The following is a 22511-nucleotide window of genomic DNA, read 5'->3' on the forward strand; positions in this document are numbered from 1 at the left end:
AGGCTATTTCCTTGCAGTTCTAGACCGATACGTTTACTTTTGTTTCTCCTGGGCTTGAACATGATGCCGGACCTACGAAGAAGCAACCTTGAGATCCCGTTCTCCTACATGAAGTGCCAAAGGAGTTCTTCATCCTAAGTCCCAAATAAGCCAAATTTGCAGCCCCCCTCTTAACTGAACCAAAAGTTTATCACTTGCTCTCATGCGGGGAAGTCTTTGAGTACTTGTAAGCAAATGCTGTGCTCAGACACCCGAGCTGTGGATGTCAGCCAGCCCCACAGACCAGCATCTGGCACGCAGGAGGAGAGTTCCTCAGTAGATCTGCCTATGAAACCAGATTTCGTGGTGCTGCATTTCTTACCCTCTCCCCTCGTGGACAATTAGGTTCCCAGAAAATGGAAGCCGAAGTTCTGTGTCACTGCCTGGGTGTGACATCTCCTCCTGGGATGCCACGTCTGCTCACAGGTGCCTCCGAGTCCTTCGCTGTGTTTCTACGTGACGGTTTGAGCACCCACGTCTTCCATCCAGGGAATACTGCACGTAGTGCTACTTAAAGGTCCCTAATTCCACTGGTAAACTTGAAAAATGCTTTACATTTGGGTCACTTCAGCAATTTTCTTAGACATTCAAAGATGCGTATTTTACAAAGTCAGCGTGGTTTTAACTCGTCGCATTCTGTTCACATATTTCCCCAATCACTTTTCAGTATAACTCACAATATGACAGCAGTCTAGCCTGTCATGCTCTTAAAGCACTAATTTGGAGCTGAAGCTAAACGGTATCACTGTCTAATATGTATAACAGCTTCCATCTGTTCAATGCAGTAATCAGAAACCAAGCGCCCTAAACCCATTTTCCTGGAGGATACCTTTGCAAAGTTGATCAGAGATTCTCTTGCATCCTTGCTCAAGCTATTTAAATCACACCCTTCGGGGAAAGCATTGCTTTCAATTTCTATTTTTTTTCTTTTTAAAGCACGAAATTTGAGTTAAAATAAATATTTAAAACCTTCCCAGCTGTCAGTAAAGGCACGCGAGATTTCCAGGGAACCTTGAAGAAGCAGCTATGTTTGGATTTCTAATCACTTTAACAAAACACACTAATTAAAATGAATATCCATTGGGAGTTGATGCCGTTCTCCAGGATACCGCTCGTCTTCGTGCTGCTGGTGCCGACCAGGCTTCCGGTGAAAGCAAGAGACGCTGCGTTAGCCATAGCAGCAGAGAGGGGACTGCAGTTACCAGCCTGTGCTCCAGCCTTTCCCTGGTTAGCTGACACTTGCAGGGCTCTGCATGACTACAGTAAGAAGTCGATTTCTCCCCCGGGTTTATCAGAGCATTTGTATCTAGTATGCAACGCGGTGCACTCCCAGCATCAGGCTGCTGCAGCTTCACGGGGATAATTCAGCACTACTGCAAATGCAAACGCACGTAAATACAACACAAGAACAAAACGGCTTTGCCTGAATTTATTCGCATGCACCTACTTCCATCGCGTGTCTCCTGTGATTACTCGATTAACATCTTTGCATGCACACGTGTACTCGGGCACAAAAACTTCAAAGCAATGTCGTGTGTACTAAATGCAAATCAAAACGAGTGTGCTCAAATGTGTTACTTTCTTTTTGCATACTGCCGTGTGTTCAGAATTTATCTTGTACTCTCGCCAGCGAGAAGTCGGCTGTTTACACCTTAACAACATCATTTCTCAAATTGCTGTCTAGCCAAAGCATAATTAGAAAGATATCATCATGCACCGCGGCATGTTGTGAGCTGTTGGTATAGTTACAACGCGTCTAGAAGCATCGCGTCTTCTTTAAAACCTTGATGAGAAACCACAGGTAGTGGTTCTCCCATTTTGCGTGCCATGCGCTGCAGTCGCTCCCGCTCTGCTGGAAAATTGCATTTGGACATAGGGAAAGGCAGAAATTCTTCAATTTGCAAGGGTTGATTTTGAGATCATAGGGAAATCCGGCCAGTCAAAAGAAAGGCGACATCAAGTACTATAGTGCATTTAAACTGATTATTTATTTATTCTTTCATCCAGTTTGCCTTTGATCCTTTTTAGGTAACTTATTTTGTTTTAAAAATCATAGCAATTTTCATCAGTTTCCTTTCATTTTCTATTCATCTCCTTTCCACTACATATTTGCTTCTTACGGATTGTCTGTAGTTTTGCCGTGACTTCCATCTGTCAGATTCTTTGTTCCATTTGATTTGCACTCTGCTTAATTTTTTTAGGCAGACTTTTTCACCACTCTCCTTTTATTCCTTTACTACTGCAAATATTCCAGTCATTTTACCTAACCCTTTCATTTCAGTGTTTTTCCTCCCTTTTGTGTCAGCATCTGCACTGATTTATACGGCCCACAGTTTTCAGGTATCTGCATCCCGTCATCTTTCACTAATTATTCAGCTCCATTGCCAACCTGCGTTTCTAATATCTGCAAATAAAGGCTGGGAAACAGGATTTGACCTATTTGAATATTTACTTAGTGAATTGTTAGGATTCTTGGCATCATTTTCATTGTTTCTTTGATTGCTTACGTTTATCATTTACGAAGTTACAGATTCCCTTCGCTGTCTCAGGAGCTAAATTCTGGCAGGGAATCATTTTAACAAAGGTTTCTGACTCCTTGGTCCTGGTGACGATGGAGAAACACAACACAAGGCATATGGGATCCAGGAGTATAAGAAAACATCTGTTGGTGGGTGTTTAGACCTCGGGCATCTCACCCTAACATCGGCCTGGGTGACAATTGCAGTGACACCCCTCGGCTAAACGCTAGAAGGCTTTCGGAGACAACAGCTTTTAAAAGAGATGCATTTACCGTCGAGATCGTTCTCGGGTGTTTCTGCTGTGTACCAGTCCGAGGGGGGCCCTGTCCCATTCACTGTCATGGCAGCCACCTGGAAACTGTACTGGCTTCCTTTCTCAAGTCCTGTTTAAAAAGAAAAGGCGAATAAAATTCATGCAGAAAGAAGATGAAAAGAACAAATTAATGACAGTGCCAGAGTTTGCAATAGACTTTGTGTACAATGAAATCTCTAGCAATAGTCCATTGGATTTCTGTAAGGAAACATACAGAACTGCATAATATACGCATATATATAGAAAATACATATGCAAATATATAGAAACGCATTCCCCCCGCACACCGCAGCCCCACGCAGTGTCTCGCTGCCCGGTTTGCAGACTGTGCTCTACGGCACACGCACGTGGGGATGTCGTATGGGCAGCACGCTCCGCGCGAGCGCCTGGGCAGGGGCGTAGCAGAACGGCTTGGGGGGGAGGTCGTTATCCATGCAGGAAAAAGAGATTTTTGACCAGAAGAAAAGGCTTCAAATTGAATGAGGGCTGCATCGGCCCAGGTCTAGTTTGGGTCGTAATTCCCATCGGTTGCGCTCATACGTACAAAATTAACGGAAGTCCAAATAGTAGAAAAATGAAGTGTTGTTTTACACAGCTAAGCCGTTAATTGCACACTTAACAAAAACAGCTCACCGCTTTTAACATGCAGGGGACTGCAGGTACGCTCTCCTTATGCGTAAAATTTGCAGGCTAGGAACTAGGTTAGCAACTGAAGAGCTTTTTGCTTTCCGGTGCTCCTGATTACCTTCAGAGCACAGAGTTCAGGCAAAAAATATAAAGTCTTAGCAATATTATGAAATAAGCATGAATTCGGAAACAGACGTTTTCCTCTGTGGCTAAAGCCATCAGAAAACAATTACTGCAGCGTTCCTGAATGTGCCACAAGACTTCCACGTACCTGAGGTGGGGATGTAGGTTTATCTTTTTGCTCAGTCTATACTGACCACAAAGCACAGGAAAAACCCGTTTCATTTAATTGCAAACATTCTCCGGAGAAGAACGGTCATAATTAAAAAGACCAGTTTAACATTTAGCTGACATGGAAGCCTACTCTAAAATTGATAGCGGCTATTTAAAAACCTGCATTGTAACTCTAAGCCCCTCTGCTATTGCAGATGTTCTTATTATCCTGTAAAGCACCTGCCTACCAAATAGGATTGCAGCAAAGATGTGAAGTGACTACGTGTTAATATTTAAAATGTCCGATTAGAAGAGCCACATAGCTCGGTCTCCAGCAATCACAACATATGCACGCAGAAAGTAATAACGAGACCTGGATATTTTTCTTAATTGCTTTCTAAGATATGTATCCCCAAGCTTTGTGAAGCAAAGCACTTCACTTTGGGCTGCACGGAGGCGAGCTGCGGTGGGGCTGCGGCAGCCGGGGCAGGCAGGAGGGCTGGGGGCTGCCTGCAGCCCACAGTCCCACCAGGATTCCCGCAGCTCTTCAAGCCCGGAATAATTCACGTGAAAGGAAGAGTTTGCTCAGGACGTGGGGATCTACCACGATAGAGATTAATGTGCTCTGCTTCCACAGGGATGGGATCTGCAGGGATGATGGCAGTGGGGCTATGGAGGTACGTGCCTTCGCTCTGGGACTCTGACTGCATCGCTATGTTTTCTTCTCTAAACCAGCAGAGCAGCAGCAACTCAAACATCTGAGCAGCTTTCATCATTATTTCTACTTTATCTGCCAGAAAATAGATCCTTTCCAACTTGTCAAACACGCTTAACATGCTATCTCCACCCCAACAGTAGTTGTTTGTTGTGTAGCTATTAGTTAAGTAGCCCTCACAAGGGCTCCCATGGTCAAGAGCTCTTCGGTCAAGAGCCTAGGTTAGATGACCAAGTTGAGATTTCAATATTTAAGGTCCTCCTCACAAAAATGTTCTACTTTTACTTTCATTTGATTTTGAAATAAAGTACTGCTTTTCCTTCCAAAATGGAAAATGATATGGTTTATTCTGAAATATGCAATTCAGAATACTTCCGATTCTCACAGATTACGCTTTACATGTGAAATGCAGGTCATTTCAGGTGAAATCATGGTTATACTGAATTCAGGGGCAAAACTTTGACAAAGTTTAATTTTCTCCCTTGACGCTTTGCTGCTTTCTCAGTTGTGTCTTGGGCATAATGCAAGAACCCAGCTGAAGTTCATTTTCACCTACCAGAATTCACCGTTACCCTTATGATACTCATCTGGCCACTTTCATTCATCGCAATTATAGTTTTGCTATGATCTACTGTTGCACTTTTTATTCTGTGAGGAGATATTTTCCATTGAAAATCTTGGAAAAGAAACTAGGGAAATCGGTATTTTTGCACCCATGAGAAAACAGGAGATGTTGACTGAGTGCTCTAAAAGAAACGACTGAGGCTTAAGATACCGGACACACGAAATTCAGCTTCAAATTAATTAATGATAAAATCCAGGAGACAAACATATGATAAAAGCATTAAGGAAAAGATTGGTTTAAAAAAAGCACCATAAAGACTGTCTTTGTACAACACAATAAATGCTACCTGCCAGCAAAGAAATCAATGTTCCCTTGAAGTGAAAGTATATTTTATTCCCAAAGCATTTAATTCATCAAAACCTTGCAAGGCTGTACCATGTGAACACTGACCTGTGAACAAGTACCAGAGGTTGTTTGGCTCCAGTGTTTCAATCTCACCCCTGCGGGTAGTCTTTCTATGTCGGATTTTATAGCCCGTAATAAATCCATTTTGAGTACCCGGTGGTGGAGGCAACCAGCTAACTTTGATGCTCTGTAAAAGAAGAGATATTATTGTTGATTTTTTTTTTCCAAAGAAATGACAGAAATAAAGCACATAAAATGAATGTAAAGAAAAGGAAAAAGAAAAAAGCTGTGTTTTTCTAATAACAACATGTATTCAACTAAGTTATTATTTTGAGAAGAAAACCAAATCAAATCTAAAAAGACGCACACTGGCATAAAGAAAACTGTACATTCTCTAGCACTGGATGGCTATATAGACAATGGATTTATATAGAACATTTTCTCCCTTTTCAGGAATTTTTCATTTCAACAGGCCAGTAGAATACCTACGGTACTAGAAATATCAGCTCTGGGGTTGCATAGACACCGCAACTCACTTCGCTTTGCAGCCCACAGTGCCAAAGTCGCCTCTTTTTGACTGTAGGATACAAATATCAACCCGAGCAGTTCTAACAATTCTGTGCCATTTTAATTCCGCAGACATTCGCGGAGACGTTACTGCCCCCTCGTTATACCGACGTAAAGAGAGTCAAACCTCTTGGGAATAAACTTATTGCCGATCCTAACACGTGAGAGGGTTTCTGCTGAGCCATTCGTCAGTCAGCAGCAATGCAATTAACCAAGACCAATCACTTATTTTTTTCTAAATGTTGCTTGCTAGATCGTAAGAGGGATCTTATCTCAGCCGATAGCCCAAACTGAAACCGTCCCTCCGTGATGGCTCCTGACACTCCCCTACACGGCCAGACACCCGGCTCTGCCACCCCTCTCCTCGGGGAAAGGTCTGAAGGCATTTTGTCACTGTGACACAGAAGCCAGTCCACGGACTTTGCCATTCCTGTCACCCTCTCTTGTACCTTTTCTTCCTTCCCGTGTTTGGCAGAGGGTGCACGGCAGGTTTGTGCAGCACTGCAGCGATAGTTTTCTTTTCATCCCTGTTCATTTTCCGATAAACCCCAACACCCAGCGGTGCTTTTACCGCCGCGGACCACTGTGCTTCCAGACTTCTAACAGCAAGTCCTCCTTCCCGAGCAGCAGCAGCTAGCTCAGGGCACAGCAGCGGGTACGCGTGTCTTCTCTGCATCACTTTATATTTAACCACACAGAATTTCATTTACTTTTTTATCTCCCAGTCACTCAGAGCCTTAAGGATTTTTAGCAATCAGCTTTCACTTTTGCCACACCAAATTGCTAGCCCTTGTTTCCTCGCTCTCCACCCCGTGCACTAGCCAGCGTGGACCCCAGCCCACATCGCCAGGCGACCCCACCGCCGGCGCTCCTCAGCCGAGACAAGCCAACGCCTTCTCCGTCCTTTGTTCTCTGTCGCATCGGTTGCTTATCACAAAGGGATCTTTTTCCTTACACTGCAGCAACTGATTTCTTCAGGAGCGTTTTGTGAGGGATCTTATCAAAAGGCTTTAGGAAATCCAAGCCATTGATATCAACTGGATCTCCTTGCCCATGTGCTCAATGGACTTTTATGTGCTTCAAAGGACTTTAATAGGCATGTGAAGCAGGACTTTCCTCCACAAAAGCTGTATTGATCCCTCCTCGTCATATCATGTTCATCCATAAGTCTTTTCATTCTATTCTTTATTACAGTTTCTATCAATTTGTCCAGGAAAACCACCAGATTTACTGGGCTGGACAGATAAGAGAGCTGATACTGTACATCAACATTTCTCTGCTAAAACAATCTGGGCACCAGCTGTTCCTTGCAAGTCTCCAATCCTTCGAGAGTTTTTACTCAGCGTGAGAGAAGGTATTCAGGGTGTTACGGGCTTCTCATGGAGCAAAGCCTCACAACAGTATCTATACTATCTCTAACAGCACTGTATTACAAATTTTTAGACAAAGAGGAAAGTCGACCACATCACAGTGGATAGTTTTTGACCAAATACAATTTATTACCATTATTGAGTTGCTTAGTCCCTGCATAAATATGTTATAGCACATATCAAATTAATTATTGCAACAGAAAAATAAATTTTGCACATATACTGCCCAGTGATTTATTGTTACAATCAATTATACATTTCAAAATCAATACCTCAGGTTTTCATTGCTGAGTGAAATAATGCTGAGTTTTTTTGCATTAGGGCAGAACAAACCCCATTTTTCAAACCAGAGAACAATTGTTTTAAAAACAGATTTAGTCACTTTGCATACTGAAATTGCCTACCTATAAAATGCTTACGGGAGAATGCAAACCCAGAGAGTGGCTTTAAAACATATGTCTGTTGACAGCTCTGAGGATGTCTACAGGTAACTCATTGTTGGATACTGGTGCACTCCCAACTATTCTGATCTCTGCACAACATTGAGCCACGCTCTCATCATGGGGACCTCAGCATTTGTTTATATTCCAGCCCAGCTATGAGGAGAAGACACTTTGACTGCCCCATTTCCCAGGCAGAGAAGAATGCAGAGCATTTGGATGTTTTCTCAGAGAAGGGGAGGAAAGAACAACTCCATCTTTCCCCTGCCCCTTCCACGAGCAACAAGAAAAGCACTTCTGAAATCCCAGCTGCACCCATCCTGCAGCACTGACCTAAAACCAGGATGGAAGAGTGAAAACAGGAGCTCATGACATTATTTACCTTTGAACCTTGGAGTATCCTGAGAGGTTGAAGATAAGGAAAAAATATATATGGAGAAGAAACAGTAAAGAAGTGGAGGGATGGGAATGCTTTCAGGGACTTGTTGCACAGCTCGTGCAGGTAGGTGGTTGCAGGAATGATTTGTGGATTGAAAAATTCCACGAGAAGAGACAAATCATGCTGATCTCTCAGTTTGGAAAGTGCACTAACAAACACCCACTTTTACCCAGAGGTGCTGCTTATAGAAAATTTAGAACTGAACCAGCTGATAGAGACCACAAGTGAATTTTGAAAGAAATCCCATAATTTGAAAGACCTTCCGATGACCCGGACTTTTGAGTGGATCTTTGGGTGGTCCACCATTGTTTCCAAACCACAGGCTCCATTTTGCCCATTTATTTCAGACAAAAATGATTGCTGAGCTGTATGCGAGCTAAAACAGCTAGGAGGCCCCAAGACAATTTATTGTCCTCCAGGAGAGCTAGCAACAGTGTTGGTTACGCTCGTTCAGAGGTAGGGTTCTTCAGACCAGTGTCCACCCAAACAAGAAAAGAGTTTCTTGCAAATGGAACAATACTCAAGCCATTGGGTTGCTTTCACAACTCGATGGGGCCAGCCAGAAACCATTTCAGAGACCTATAGGTGGTATAATCATTTTGAAACTGTATAAAACAAGCAGGAGTGGCTCCAGCCTCTCTTAAGCCATTTCAGCATCAGGTTGCACGAGCTTGGGGTGCTCCATGTGGGACCCTGACCAGGCAGCGGCGGTCCTACCTTTCTGAGCAGAGAAAACTCTGAAGGCTCCCAAGGGAAGGGCACACTGGCATAACAGTCACAGTGTCCAGGTATGTTCTCCAAGCACGTGCCCAAACACAGCAGAGGACAAAGCCTGTTGCACACCGGCATAGTACTACACATGCACAGTTACTTGTGAGATTTATACATGCATAGTTTTTAGGGATATAAGGAACTCTTGCAGCCATACTATTTCTAGCCTGAACTTGACGCTAATTTGATTTGAAAAAGACAAACAAGAGTTCCAGCAGAAGCATCCAAGCACTTGGAGCTGCGACACCTGCAAGCGCTGAGCAGTTTTTATGAGACCCCAAATATCCCTTCCTCTGCCTTGAAGTCAACAGTGACTGCATCTCCCTGCACGGCAGGTCTCACAGAAGCAATGGGTTTGATCTAACGCCCAAGGTAGAATAAATAAGATCTTCCTTATGATTAGAGGAAAAAACAGGTTCTTTACAGATCCACCTAAAGCTCTCACTGTAACAGTAACAGTTCACTTTCACCTCAACCTGGTCTCCATGGATACCGCAATGATGTTTTTTATCAATAGTACTTAACATGTGACCCTTTGCTCCAGGAAAATCAATGACTGAGGTTCTGATGGGCTTCTTGTCCTTTCTTCTGCTTAAGAGAGAGCAGTAATGACTACTGCTCTAATCCTTCACGCTTTATGCGAGGAGTAACCAACAGAAAGAAAATATTTCCTTTCTGTTACACCAGGATTCCTAAGGAAACCATAAAACGAAGCCAGCTTCAAGAGAATTTTAGGAACCTGTTAGTCCTGGTTGGAACGCAACGTGGAAGTATTGTAAAAGGTTGCTGGCCACATCCGCTTGCTGAAATGATCCTTCTTCAATGGGAGCGTGGTCCCCTCCTTGCACCATTAGGAAATCAGCCTGAGCAGCTCAGCGTGAGCGCGGACACCCAGCACTGCCCTCGCTCAGGGCTGCGAATGCCCTGGACATTGCAAAATGGCCCTTTACAGACTGCAAACTACATGGCATGATCCCTCCTAGTTCAACTGTATTTGATAAACATTTACAGGGAGAACAGACCTTGGCCCAACAGATCTAACCAAACCTGAGCTGAACGCTTAACATCTTTCCTGTAGTTTCCAAAGCCATAGGATACTTTCATTTTCCCATTCTCATGATTGTTTAGTAGAATAAGAAAAAGCTGAGATATTATCTCTACATTGACTGGAAACGTGGAGCATCAGAAATCTCATGAATTTTATCAAATAAAAGTTTCTGGATGTGCAAAGACCATCTGTCAGTTTATTTTAGTCAATAATCCTCTGGACATAAATATTCATTAACAGGTATTTGCAAATATTCATTCAGTTATGGTAGCAGACGACTAGTACTCGCTTTATGAAGTCTATCTGTTGCACTTTGTCTCTGAACGTATGCTTTTCTTCTGATTTTTTCTTTACTAAGTCCATTCTGTGGATTTTTTTTTTTTCAATGGAAGTCCAAGTATGTACAATCAAACCAGCTAGACACACAAATCAAGTATTTGATACAATACAGCCTTGAAGTGATATGCTGGAGGAAGACTCCAAAAACTCACTAAGATTTTAAGTAGAGGCAATCACATGCCTTAAGGGTGTGGGCTATTCTGCCTGAAAAGTGGAGCCAAACCAAACCAAACTGGGAATAACATCTGTGTAAAAACACCCAGGGCACACCGTGAGCTGCCAAAGAGCACAGGGATGGGATGGGATGAGGCTCACGGAGCTCCTAGGACCTTTAAAGGGTACGACAGGCACTACCCAGGATCAAAGCCCATTAGATCAAAGCCCATTCTGCATTTCTGGAAGAAATTTTGTGGGTTAAAATTTCCCACCTACCAGCTGATGGTGAACTGTACACTGGATGCTTGAGTTAACGCATGTTAACTCAGGTTAAAAGGCAAAGCCCGAACAATTGCAAGGTTGGGGAAGGGAAATAAAGCTAGAATAAGAGAGTCTGTGGTGAATTTATGTAGATTAAGCATCTAGAACGCACTCACCTCCTTTGTAAAAAGTTGGGAAAAGTTCAAAAAAGGAATAACTTGATGATTTCATGCAACAACAAAATGGGCTATTACCCTCCACATACAGCCAGCAGCAAACAATAGCACATTTCTCACTCCAAATATGACCCATCCATGAGCTGGGATTTGAAACTAATTTCCTGATTCAGGCAGCAGATTTGGGAGCCGGGGGTGTTCTGCGCTTGGTGAGGGACTCAAGCAACGATCTCATAGAAACACTGAACACGCTCCTTCTATACGGAAACTAGGAATAACCTTTAGGTTACTTTCATAAAGCGTTCTGAGATTTCGCAGAACTATTTTAAATCTTACGTATTCCTACTGGTGTTGTTTAGCTTTTATTAGTAATAGCAATGGGCACTGAAGATATCCAAGGTCTGTCAAATGCTGTAGTGACACGCATTAAATATTCTTAAGAACAGCAATAAAAAAAAACCTCAACGCTACAGCCCCTCCGAAGTATCAGTGGTTTCAATACACCCAGAGGGCAAGTGTTCCCCTCCTAAAGCTGCGAGCTGAAATAGGGTTATAGGCTTGAAGAAATTAAAATTTAAATACTAGCATAAATAAGCTGGACCTGTCAGAAGCAAGGCTTATAGCCAAAACCACAATACGCTGCCCGAGACGCAGTTGCAAATAATTACAAGCCCCCAGGACACTGAATAGAAAGTTTCATGGCCTTTCACCCTTAAAAAAACCCCTTGGGAGCTGGGTACGCACGTCAGACTGGTCACCACCGAACGTAGAGATGCATCCCACAGAAGGGCTCCTAAAGATCTGCTAAGGGCATTCAGAAGTTGTCCTGTGCCTCTGAGAACGCGCCCTTCTGTGCTTGCCAAAATTCAAGCGAATGTCTAACTGTGGCTTTTTTAACTGCTATTAATTGATCTTGGCCTCAATAATCTCCTCTGGGTGAAGTGTGCATTCAGAGGCATCTAGGCTCTGTTTTTGCTAACAATTAACTACTTGAACAGCTCATAAAACATGCATTATCTCCCAAATCAGGTACGTTTTGAAGAACAGCCGGGACTCAAGAAGGGACTTAAAAAAAGACAATATTTAAAAAATACATATAATCTGCATACGTATAATGTAGTGCTTGAAAAATATTAAAATCAACGTGTCATTTGTGCGATAAAATGTGCTAAGCCTAGCATAACTGCAAAATAATAGATTTTACCAAGAAATCAAGCATCCCAAGGTAAAGGATGCTTAATACACTAGCTTTTTGCTATGTGTGAGTTCTCTCCTGAAAGAGAAGACAAATTCCCAGGAAATACTTATTCTATTCTATGCATGTGGCACAGAAGCTTATTACCCTAACGCTATAAGGAAGGTCAAAACTATTTAGAAGTCAGACCTATGGAGCCTACAGAGATCCTGTATGATGGTTTTTTATGAAATGAGGGTTTCTTACTTTGAAAGACTTCAAGTCATTATTTTCAATGCTCTGGGAGAACAAACTAAGATCCGTTATTTGTTAATGGCATCTTGACCATCAACAGTTTAACATGTGTTTGCGTGCAATGTGGTTCAGGCTGCCAGCTGTGGACATGTTAGGTTAGACCCGTGTGGGACACAGAAGTGCCTTGCGAAAATACAGGAGGCCCAGGGCAAGGAAGGAAAAAGAAGGGCATTTCCCAGGATGTGCTGTGAACGGCCAAAGTCCTGCTAGAAACATCTGAAAGCATCGGTGGTCGAAGAAGACAGGACCTATCACGTGCTGATTTGCAGGTTGAGGAGCGGAAGGGATGAGGTTTGGATCCGTTTTTTCCGACCAGTTCTGCTCTTTTACGACCCTTACTGAAATACTTTCCAGCAATGTGATTCTGGACTTTGACCCCGCGCCTTCGGGCGCAGCCCTGGACTCCACCTGGGCTGCTGTAACAGACTGCTTTATTCCCTGGGCATCCGTCCCCACACCCCTCCACTCGCACCGCCCCGCAGGGAAGGGGCTATTCTTCTACAACCAACGTGTAAACTGCAAATTAATGTATAAATACACGTTGAGGCTGTTGGCAGTTGCCTTGGATACCGGCAATTTTAAAGTCCCCAACCATGGTGTTTCATAAAACCACTTATTTTCACCCCAAGAGAAGATGAGAAGGAGCAAAAAAATTGGGAGAACTGTTAAGATATAAAGACCTTTTCAGCCAGTATTATCTCCTCAGGGTATTTCTCTTCCGCACTACGTCTCCCAACTGCTCTTATATTCAAATTGCATGATCAAATACTTAAACCATTTGATCACCATAGTCTTAAAAAAAAAAAAAAAAAAAGAAAAGGAAAGCGATAGTAATGATAAACTGGGGAAAAAAACTGAAGGATAAAAATGCCTCTGGGTGTCTTCACCAACTTGAAAAGAAGACAGGATGAAACATAACCAAATACAAGGCTTAGGAGAGTCAGGAACCTGAGGCAAATACTTGGTTATGGTGGCAAAGGAACAAAACAAACAGAAAATAGTGAGGCTTGAAAACAAATAATGAAAAAAAGTAATAATTTTCTCTCTCTCTGCAAATACAGAAACTTCTAAGGCACAACAGCTTCCAAAATTTCATTCTATATATTTAAAAAAGACTTGGGAAATAATCACGTACAGTGCAACTGAGTGCTTTTTAGCGGGGTGACATATGGACATTTCAGAACAGTACGCTTAGACCACCATTTAAAACAATTTTGATGTTTCAAAATTGGTGAGACTCCTCTGAGCTAAGTTCGGACACTTAAAATTAACATGCCAGGCTCTTTTTAGAGTTGATGGTGAAAAAAAAGAATGTCCAAAGAAATTCACCTCCGGTGCCTGCCCCTGGCATTGCCCATTTTCCCCCGACTGCATGGGACAGCTGGCCTAGCCACGGATACCTGACTTTCAGAAGTCCAAGTTAGGACAGGTGAACCTTGCGTTCAGTTTCTCATTTTATTAAGCAGAAAAGAGTAATTGCTTATTTTTTTTTTACGCATTTTTAGATATTTTAGGGCATTTTTAAACATTTCATTATACAATTAAAACTAACTTGCACTCATTTTGTAAGTACATTTGCAAACAAACCCTTTTGAAGTAACTAAGAGATACCATTAACTTGAAATGCTCTTTACTTTTAAAGAACGTCATATTCACAAAAATTTCCAAAGCTTAGACTTCTCATTCAAAGTTGGGCTAGAAAGTTTTCATTAAGAAAAAAGAACCTGTAATAGGAAAACCCATCTATGATATATTTCCATAGCTGTAGCAATATATTTCTTTTCATTTTAACTCATTCTTGTGTGAACGACACTGAACGTTTGCTCTCAGCTCTTCCTCCCTCCGCTGAGGATGCTCTAGTTTTGAGCGTCTGGGGCGCGTGGAGTCGTGAACCCCTGGCAAGCCGACCAGCAAACGGGCACGGACGCTGCCGGCAGCCTCCCGGCCAGGCAGGCGTCCTGTCCCTGCTCAACGGCTGCTGCGCTGCCCGTACAGCCGGCGACGTTGCCTGGACGGCACTTGCCAACGACAGATGTACGGAGGCAGCAAAACCCCCTGCAGAGAGCTGCCCGTCAACATGCAGACTCCTTAAAGCCATTCAACGGCTGGCAAAACCACCTCTGCTCTACGGTACCATTTTTGACGACACCCCCTAGGCAAGGAAAGGTTGATTTTCACCTCCCTAAATATTGCAAACTTGTAAAGAGTTTCAGACAACTATAAGAAAACAAACTGCAACTTTACAGGTCCAGGGATCAAAGTAACTATCAATACTTCAATCAAGTTTTCAATTACACATGCACTTAATTGATTAGCACTTAGCAGCACCTGTAGTTGGCTATCACTTTAATTACTGATTATACTGATGCTGATTACTTAAACGATATCTGCCTGAGAGCCTCATGATTAAGAGTTTATAAAGCAAAGGGCACAATAATTTCAAAATAATTAGGCTATTAAGAGTCAGATTAAAATCAAAATCTCAGGAATATTTAAAAAAAAAAAATTTTTTTTAAAAAAGTTAATGCATGCACCCTTATTATGCTGTGCTGATATCAGGAGCTGCGCAGAGATCCCTCAAAGGCAGCTAACTCCCTCCTTCTCTGGAAGGAGGGAGCTGCCCAGCGCACCACGAACGACTGAACACCATCACCGCCACAAACAACAAAAAGAGGAAATCAAAAAAGCACAATGAAATAATGCATCCCTAAACCTGTTTATTAAATATTTATGCTCCTGCAGCAGTAAAGGAGGTTCCTCCTGTTATAACATACGCAACGGAGTGGTGCATGATGCGTTTGGAGACCGACAGAGTTCCTGTGTCCGTGACCCGAGTGCCAGAACCTGTCTCAGCTTTGACACTAATTCTCTGTACGATTTTTTTATACAGCCACTGACACTCTCCTTTTTGCAAATTACACATTTTCATAACGATACGACCGAAATACTAACCGCGACAGAGGTTTGCGAGGCTTAGCGTGCGTGAAGGTTATTTTGGTAGGGTAACGCAGGAGCGCAAAGCATACCTGCTTCTCATGATGTGCTGTTAACCTGGAGACCGTGTCTTGGGGCCTCTTATGCAAAAAGCATAAAGGTAGCTCACCAGCAGAAATGCCTAGATTTAAAGGCCTAATTCGGTAGCAGAAAAGACGCTATTTTGGGTGCAGAGGTTAGCTAGTGAGTTTCTGAAGAGAAAGGAACCATCTGGTGCTATTCAGTGCGCATCGTGCGCTGGAACAGCTCCCTGAGCCCAAACGTGGGCATTGAGAGAGGGCTGGGAAAGGATTTGGACAGGATCGTGAGCAAACAGCTAAAAAGAGATAAATTCTACAAATGGGTATAAAGCTTTTGTTGAATCGCTCAAAGATAGAAGATGATGATGAATAATCCTATTAAAAAGGCCAGGGAAACAAGAAGGTATTGAAACATTTGCGGAAGGAAGGGAAAAACTGCCAGATGTTGCCAGGGTTGGCAAGTTTTATCTCCGAAGAGGAATATTCTGGATTGCACATTTTACAACCAGGGTCCAAACGGATTTATTATCCAAGTGACTGAAGTTGCTCATCCTCACTCCTCTCCGTGGCCAGCTCCTTGGCTTAAGTAAATAATAAACAATTTCACATTTTCCATTTCTTGAGAATAAACAACACGAAAGGCAGAAGAACGAAAGATGCATTAGGGATGATGGAAGGGAAAGATCTGAAAGAATCAGCTTGTTTTGCCAGCACCGAAGTGCGGGGAGAGCTCTGCTCCTCGTTTCAGACGGGTGGCAGGATTACAAACGCTTCCTCTTTCTTTTCAAGTTGCTACGTGCCACGCACCAACACTCTCCTTAAAGAACATTCCTACTTCCAATTGATTTTCAGGAGAATTACAGGTGTGCTACGGGGTAACAGGGAAGACAGGACTCGACTAGTGAGCTACTCAATTTTACTCAAACCCAATATTCACATTTTTTTAAAGCTCGAGGTCTGGATGTGAAATGACGCCCTCCCCCTGACACCAATGCTGCAGGAGATTTTTAACCTCCCGGTGCCGAACTTCAAGTGCGTTTACAGCGGCTTCTCTGCTTGGGAGACAGGGGTAAGAGCCAGTGCACCCAGCAGTGCTTCCGACACACACAAGACATCAGAAGATACAGGGACAATTAGCCAGGCTGGGGATCTTAAAGTTAAAAACTTCTGCCTCTGAAAAATTTCAGGTTAGGCTAGGACAAGTCCCATCCCGCTTCCCAGGACCGCAGAGCATTGCAGAGCAGTATCCAGGGGAAGGAAAGCCCCCTCTCAAGAAATGCAGATACCAGGTACGGGGAGGAACATCGCTACATGTCTGTGTAACGCTGAGTTATTTCTGTTCCTTTTCTTTCTGTAACAAAAAGCATACCCTGTGAAATACCTCCTTAAGTTTTGCTGACAAAACTTTATTTCTTAAATTTCTTTGACAACATCTCTGAATCGCATGCATTTTCTGTGCCCTATTGAAAACTGGCACTTTGAAGTACTTCTGAGCTTTGTTACATCCATTTATTCACAGAAGCATGTTACTTTTCCTTTTGATTATACGAATACATCTCCTATCACTAGGTTTGGGCCTGAATGCTAATAAAATGTGGTTTTGTACAACTGTGTTTTAATGATCACATAGCGGTGAAGTTTATGACTATGAGAAGACCTGAAATATGAATGTACGCTGACCTTGTCTCCAATTACGTCGCCGGGAGAAGTTCAAATGAAACGAGAAGGGCAGGTTCTGGCCCTGTTCTTAAGTTAGTTATCAAACAAGTGGCCGGGTGCTGGTGATTGTAAAGTTTAATTGGAAACAAAAACGGAGCGCAAAGACCCACAGGTAGACTTCCAAATTCAAACAAATACCATCAAAAGTAATTTGTGATTCTCTACTCTTACCTCTCACGTCCCACGACTACACACTGCTTTCGGACTGTATATGCATGCTTCTGTGCCAGCTATAAAACAACTGTATTTACTTGTTTATTCAATAGAGTGCATCCAGAACTTGCGTCTTACAGGACGGCGACTCCTCCGACGTCCCAGGCAGGTGCTGGGTGGAAGGTTCCTAACGCTGCCGTCATATATCAAACGCAGCCTCGAAATAAGGGGCTTCTCAGACATATGGCTAGGTTATCTAAACGGACACAGAGGCAATTCTCATGGCTCACATCTCTGATGAAAAAGTAAGATTTGGCAGTTCATGAGAAATGAAGGCCGCCTGCCATCTTCCCTGGGGTAAATCAGAATACTTAATTCGTCCCAGAGACCAAGGGCAATCCCACTCCAGGGCCCCATCCCTCAGCCTATGTTTATTATCTTAGCATTTTAAAAACTGCCCACTGCTTAATTCCTCCCCATTTTGTACCCCAAGGCTGATCTCATTCATTAATTCTGATTGAACATCATCTGTGCTTCTGCCTTCAGCTTTCCAAGTCTCTCGAACACTGACTGAAATACAAGAGTAGTCGAGGTATCACACGTTGCCTTAAATAACGCTAGCTCCAGCCAGCTGTGAAAATACATAATCTTCAGTAATTATTTCTGGTTTTATCTCTACATTTTTTTGTTTAATTATGTTTCTCTTTAAAACTTGAAGCGCTGGAGGTCCCTGTAATTATCATGGCACCCAGACGCCAAATTCTTCTGGGAAAGGTAAATGACTGGAAGTCACTAGACAACCTAACATACTATATTGATTTTTAGGATTAATGACAAGGGTCATTAGGGTAGGCCTTTAAATTTTGCACCCATTGGCATCTGTTTAATCAAAGACTTTTCATTCCCTATGGACATTCAATAACATTAAGCGGGGCTCCAGAAAACGTCAACTCGGACATAGAAATATATTTTCTATTTTCTAGTTCTTCTAACACGCACTTTTGCTTTAGGGACCTGCAGCTAGACATTTTGCATCAGCATCAGAGCTGCTGTTGGGACACGTTTGGTATAATTTTTCTCCCCACAGAAATCAGCCTGAATTTGCAGAATTCAATGGAATTTGCCTAATTCTCTGCACACCCAGAAACTACACCGGTCAGTGATAAGCTTAAGGCAAATCTTTGAGGCTTGAAAGTCTTGTCCTGAAGACCTCCTATTAGATGCATTTATAATTGGTACCTTAGTTGATAAACAGACCTGCAGAAGGATATTCTTCTACAGTGAAGGACACTGGATCTAGTCCAGCCTCAAATGTTTACTACTAGAGCTGAAAAGTTCAATTTTGTTATAAATCTCCTGCTGGACATTCAAGGTTGGGTTCATCCCAATTAATTTACGTACATAGCTGAAGCATCCCAGTACTTGGCCAGAGAAGGATGTATCGTCTATCTGAACCACTCTTCAGGAGCTGCCTGCACCTTATCACTAAAAAAAGCAGCACATAGGGTGCTGCATTTCAAATGACTAAATTAAGTGCCTAAGTTTAGGTGGAAGGATCAGGCACTCCATTAACCTGGATTGCATCTGACCCATGTTGGAAGAGCAGTTAATATCAAAATGACAATGGCAAGCAACAGAAATGTCGCTGAAGTACAGAATGGTGTGGGCTGGAAGGGACGTCTGGGCGTCATCTACTCCAACCCCCACGTATTTATTTAATGCTTGTTCAGAGACAACCCATCATGGTCAATATTTCCAAAGGCAACCTGTGCTGCTGACATTTCCCCGGTGTTTCGTGGTGTCCCGCCGCGGATGGCTAGCGGATACTTCCCAAAATGAGAGACCGTAGCCCACACCGCACTTTAGAGTGTGCCAGTCCTTGTTAGCAGCCTCGTTTTCTTGAATTAAGAACATAAACATGATTATTTAGTTCAGTTTTCTGGGGCCATCACAGCCCTCCCATCCGGCAGCTCCCATCCTTAGGCTCAGTATTGCACGTGCCGAGCATCACTGCACCCTCCAGCCCTCCCAGCGGAAGAGACCGAGACTTTTAGCCATTATTTCAGCCATTATTTCAGCCATTATTTCCTTGGAAGCAGAGCCCAGATTCATAGATTCACAGGCCAGAAGGGATCTCTGCGACCGTCCCCTGCCCTGTGTAACAGAGTCTGTCTGGATTAATTCTTGCCTGAACAGGATAAAGGAGGAATCTGATTATGCCTGATCTTGGGAGAGGCAATAGCTCTGTTCAATTAAACACACAAAAATGGCTTACTTTGGTATATTTTGGAAGTTTTATCGTATTTTCAAGGAAGAGACAGACTTGCACAATGTCACCAGAATGACTGACTGGCCAAACCTTGATTACAGCCCTGCCGCCCAGTGCCACTATACTAAAAAAGTTATTTTCCTTTCAGAAGATTTAATGTCATAATGTTACCAATAAAGGAAGGCACAATAGAGTTGTCAAGAAAAATGAGAAATAATCCCAGCCACGGTCCTGAACAAAGCCCTCCAAAGCACAGAGTGCCTAGCACCTGGTTGTTATTCCTTGACTGGGTAATAAATATAGCAACCTTTTAAAATGGATTTTAGAAAATAACTTGTTACATTAACAATGGGGTGGATTCCCACCTGATGATCACAATTAACCACCCCAGTCGGGAAGACTGCTAAAAAGAAACGTCTCAGAATAGCAGAGGTAGCATTTCTGGCAGTTTTGACCCTTAGGGCTATATCCCTTTCAAAGAAAAAGCTGCAGTGTAAGAATTATAAAGACAGTGATGTATCTGAGTCCTGCCTGCTCTCATTATCATGGGCACAATATTTAGGCCCTTGAGGGAGTAGAACTGTCAATATCCTAAAAAATTCAAAGTTTTCAGAATTCACCAAATAACTTTATGGTGCTGTGCACAACGTACTTGTTCACTAAGGAAATTAAGCGACTGGTTTCAAAGCAAGTACGTTTTATTACATCAGACTGCTGTAACATCCTCCCTTCACAGGAGCAGATCCTGGAAGAAGCTGCTCTACACCTTTATTCATGCCATTTAAGAGCTTAGGGCTGGGTGGTGGAAACCCGTTGCAGTGGTGGGACTGGAGCCTGCCACCAGCAGCCTTCCCTGGAGTTTGTCTGAATGGAGTGAAGGATCAGGCACCTTCCGGCAAAATATCTATAAATACAGAGAAATGGTGCATGGCGAGTCATAATCAGCTGCTATCATCTCTACTCAGCAAAGCATTGCTCCATAAACATTACCATCATAGCCCATCCTATACAATTTCCCTCTTAAAAGGCACGGGACCAGCGCCTGCATATTCTGACCTCTGGTAGTTTTACTAAAAGGCAGAGTAAAGAAGCACATATTACAGTCATGATAAATCAAGATCACATTTGATGTTAACGTCTTCTTTTGAGTGAACATGCTGGTTTCTTTTTTTTTTTTCTTTACCGTATCATTTGATTTGCAAGTGGCACATGATTACTTGGGTACGATCCAGTCGACAAAGAGGGAAATTTTCACTTCGCAATACCATATCACATTGCTAATTTGTCTTAACTTTACAGGAAGAAGAAAGCAACCATTAAAAAATTAGAAACCTTTGTCGCACACTGCTTGTGGAAAAATAATTTCAGAGATTTTCCAGTTTGAGTAAATTACACCAGATGTCAACTCTTAGCAATTCCAGGCTGTCGTTACTATGGCAGAAGTGTGTGTTTTGGTCCTGTTTTTATCCGATGGCAAAACAAGCTATACAGCAAAGATAAACAGTCAGAATAAAATATTATTCCAAAACTCCTGCAAATTTCACTCAAGAGCACAGCTCAGTCTTGTCACGCAGATGAAGTCATTCATACCCTACAGATGAACCAACAGAGATGCAACAAGAGCAGTTAGCAGTTGGGCTTAATGCAGGACTTTACAAACACCGGTTTCAGCAGACTGAAGAGCCTCCTCATCAACTGGCAAAACCGTCTCAAGTGCAGAGAGGTCCAAACTGCAAAATCTGTAGCTGTATTTCCCCTCCTCGGTGTTCATAAATGCTTGGGCCAGGATCAAAGCTTAACTTCACACATGTGAAGGCACAGTGTAGCGCAGAGTATGTACCAGAATGATAAAGCTTTGCCAAAGGTTGGCAATTCTGGTTAAATGGCTTTATCTCCCATTCATAGCTACCGAACAGTGCTGAGAGCAAACACTGCTAAATCCAACTATATATTGTACCAGGATGCATTTATTTCCTGACGAAGAAAAGGTTGCAAAAATAGCAAGCATTTATTACAATTAACGCACATGCATCCACAAAAACATTGCTGAAGACTTACAAGAAGGGGTAAACCAAATAAATACCAAACCCCTAATACCACCTACCGAGGAGTAGCCTTTGTGTAGGGTAAACGCTTTTTCTGATACCGCATGAGTTTTTCTTTTAAAATACTCATGTGACCCAGCAGCACTGTTCATCCAAAACCCACACTCCTTATCGCCGTGCCTCTGGCACGCCCGAGATGCCAGCGCTTACTGTGGAAACGCTCAGGATTTGCATGGGGATGTGCCGCATATGCCCTGGTCCACAGAAATGCTATTTCTCTTGGTGAACGCTGTACGACCTCTATTTCAATAACTCACTTGGACAAAAGAAGCAAGGTGAAGAGTATCGCTGTGTGTAAATGAAATCCTTACTGAGGACAAAATAAAAAGGCAGCAGAGAAAGAACACGGGAGACTAAGCATTCACAGAAAAGATCAGAAGTAAATATATTAGAGTGTACAGAGAAATAGAGGAAACAGTTTAATAAATCAAAACAAAGCACGTGAGCGGATTTGGAGATACATATATGTGAGCATATATTTGGAGAGACACAGTTCAGAAGGGACTTATTGAATCGAAGTGCTTCAGCTGCTGCTGCAGATGATAATGGAGTCTCCTTCCTCCAGGTGAGGTAGGAGATACCCAGCATCATTTGCCTTCACTATTTAAACAGTACCATGGTACTTATCTCTGTATTTAGTAAATTTTATGATTCCTGCAAACTGCTACAGCTTCAAAAAAGTGGTTCTATGTAAGTATCAGATTTTACATACCATATTTTTCTTCACCATCTAAAGAAA

At 42.7% G+C, this 22511-nt stretch overlaps 1 protein-coding gene across 1 annotated transcript in view; it reads right to left on the reverse strand.

Annotated features, from left to right (window-relative positions):
• Positions 1–22511, reverse strand: part of DCC (DCC netrin 1 receptor) — a 579713-nt gene that overhangs the window by 90663 nt on the left and 466539 nt on the right. Inside the window, exons 13-14 of the mRNA XM_009323064.1 lie at positions 5502–5643; positions 2831–2941 (exon numbers count right to left, since the gene is read on the reverse strand). Of these exons, the coding sequence (XP_009321339.1) occupies positions 2831–2941; positions 5502–5643 (253 nt within the window). The remainder of the gene's footprint in view (positions 1–2830; positions 2942–5501; positions 5644–22511) is intronic.

Source organism: Pygoscelis adeliae, unplaced genomic scaffold (genome assembly GCF_000699105.1).
Source record: "Pygoscelis adeliae isolate BGI_AS28 unplaced genomic scaffold, ASM69910v1 Scaffold174, whole genome shotgun sequence".
Lineage (NCBI taxonomy): Eukaryota > Metazoa > Chordata > Aves > Sphenisciformes > Spheniscidae > Pygoscelis > Pygoscelis adeliae.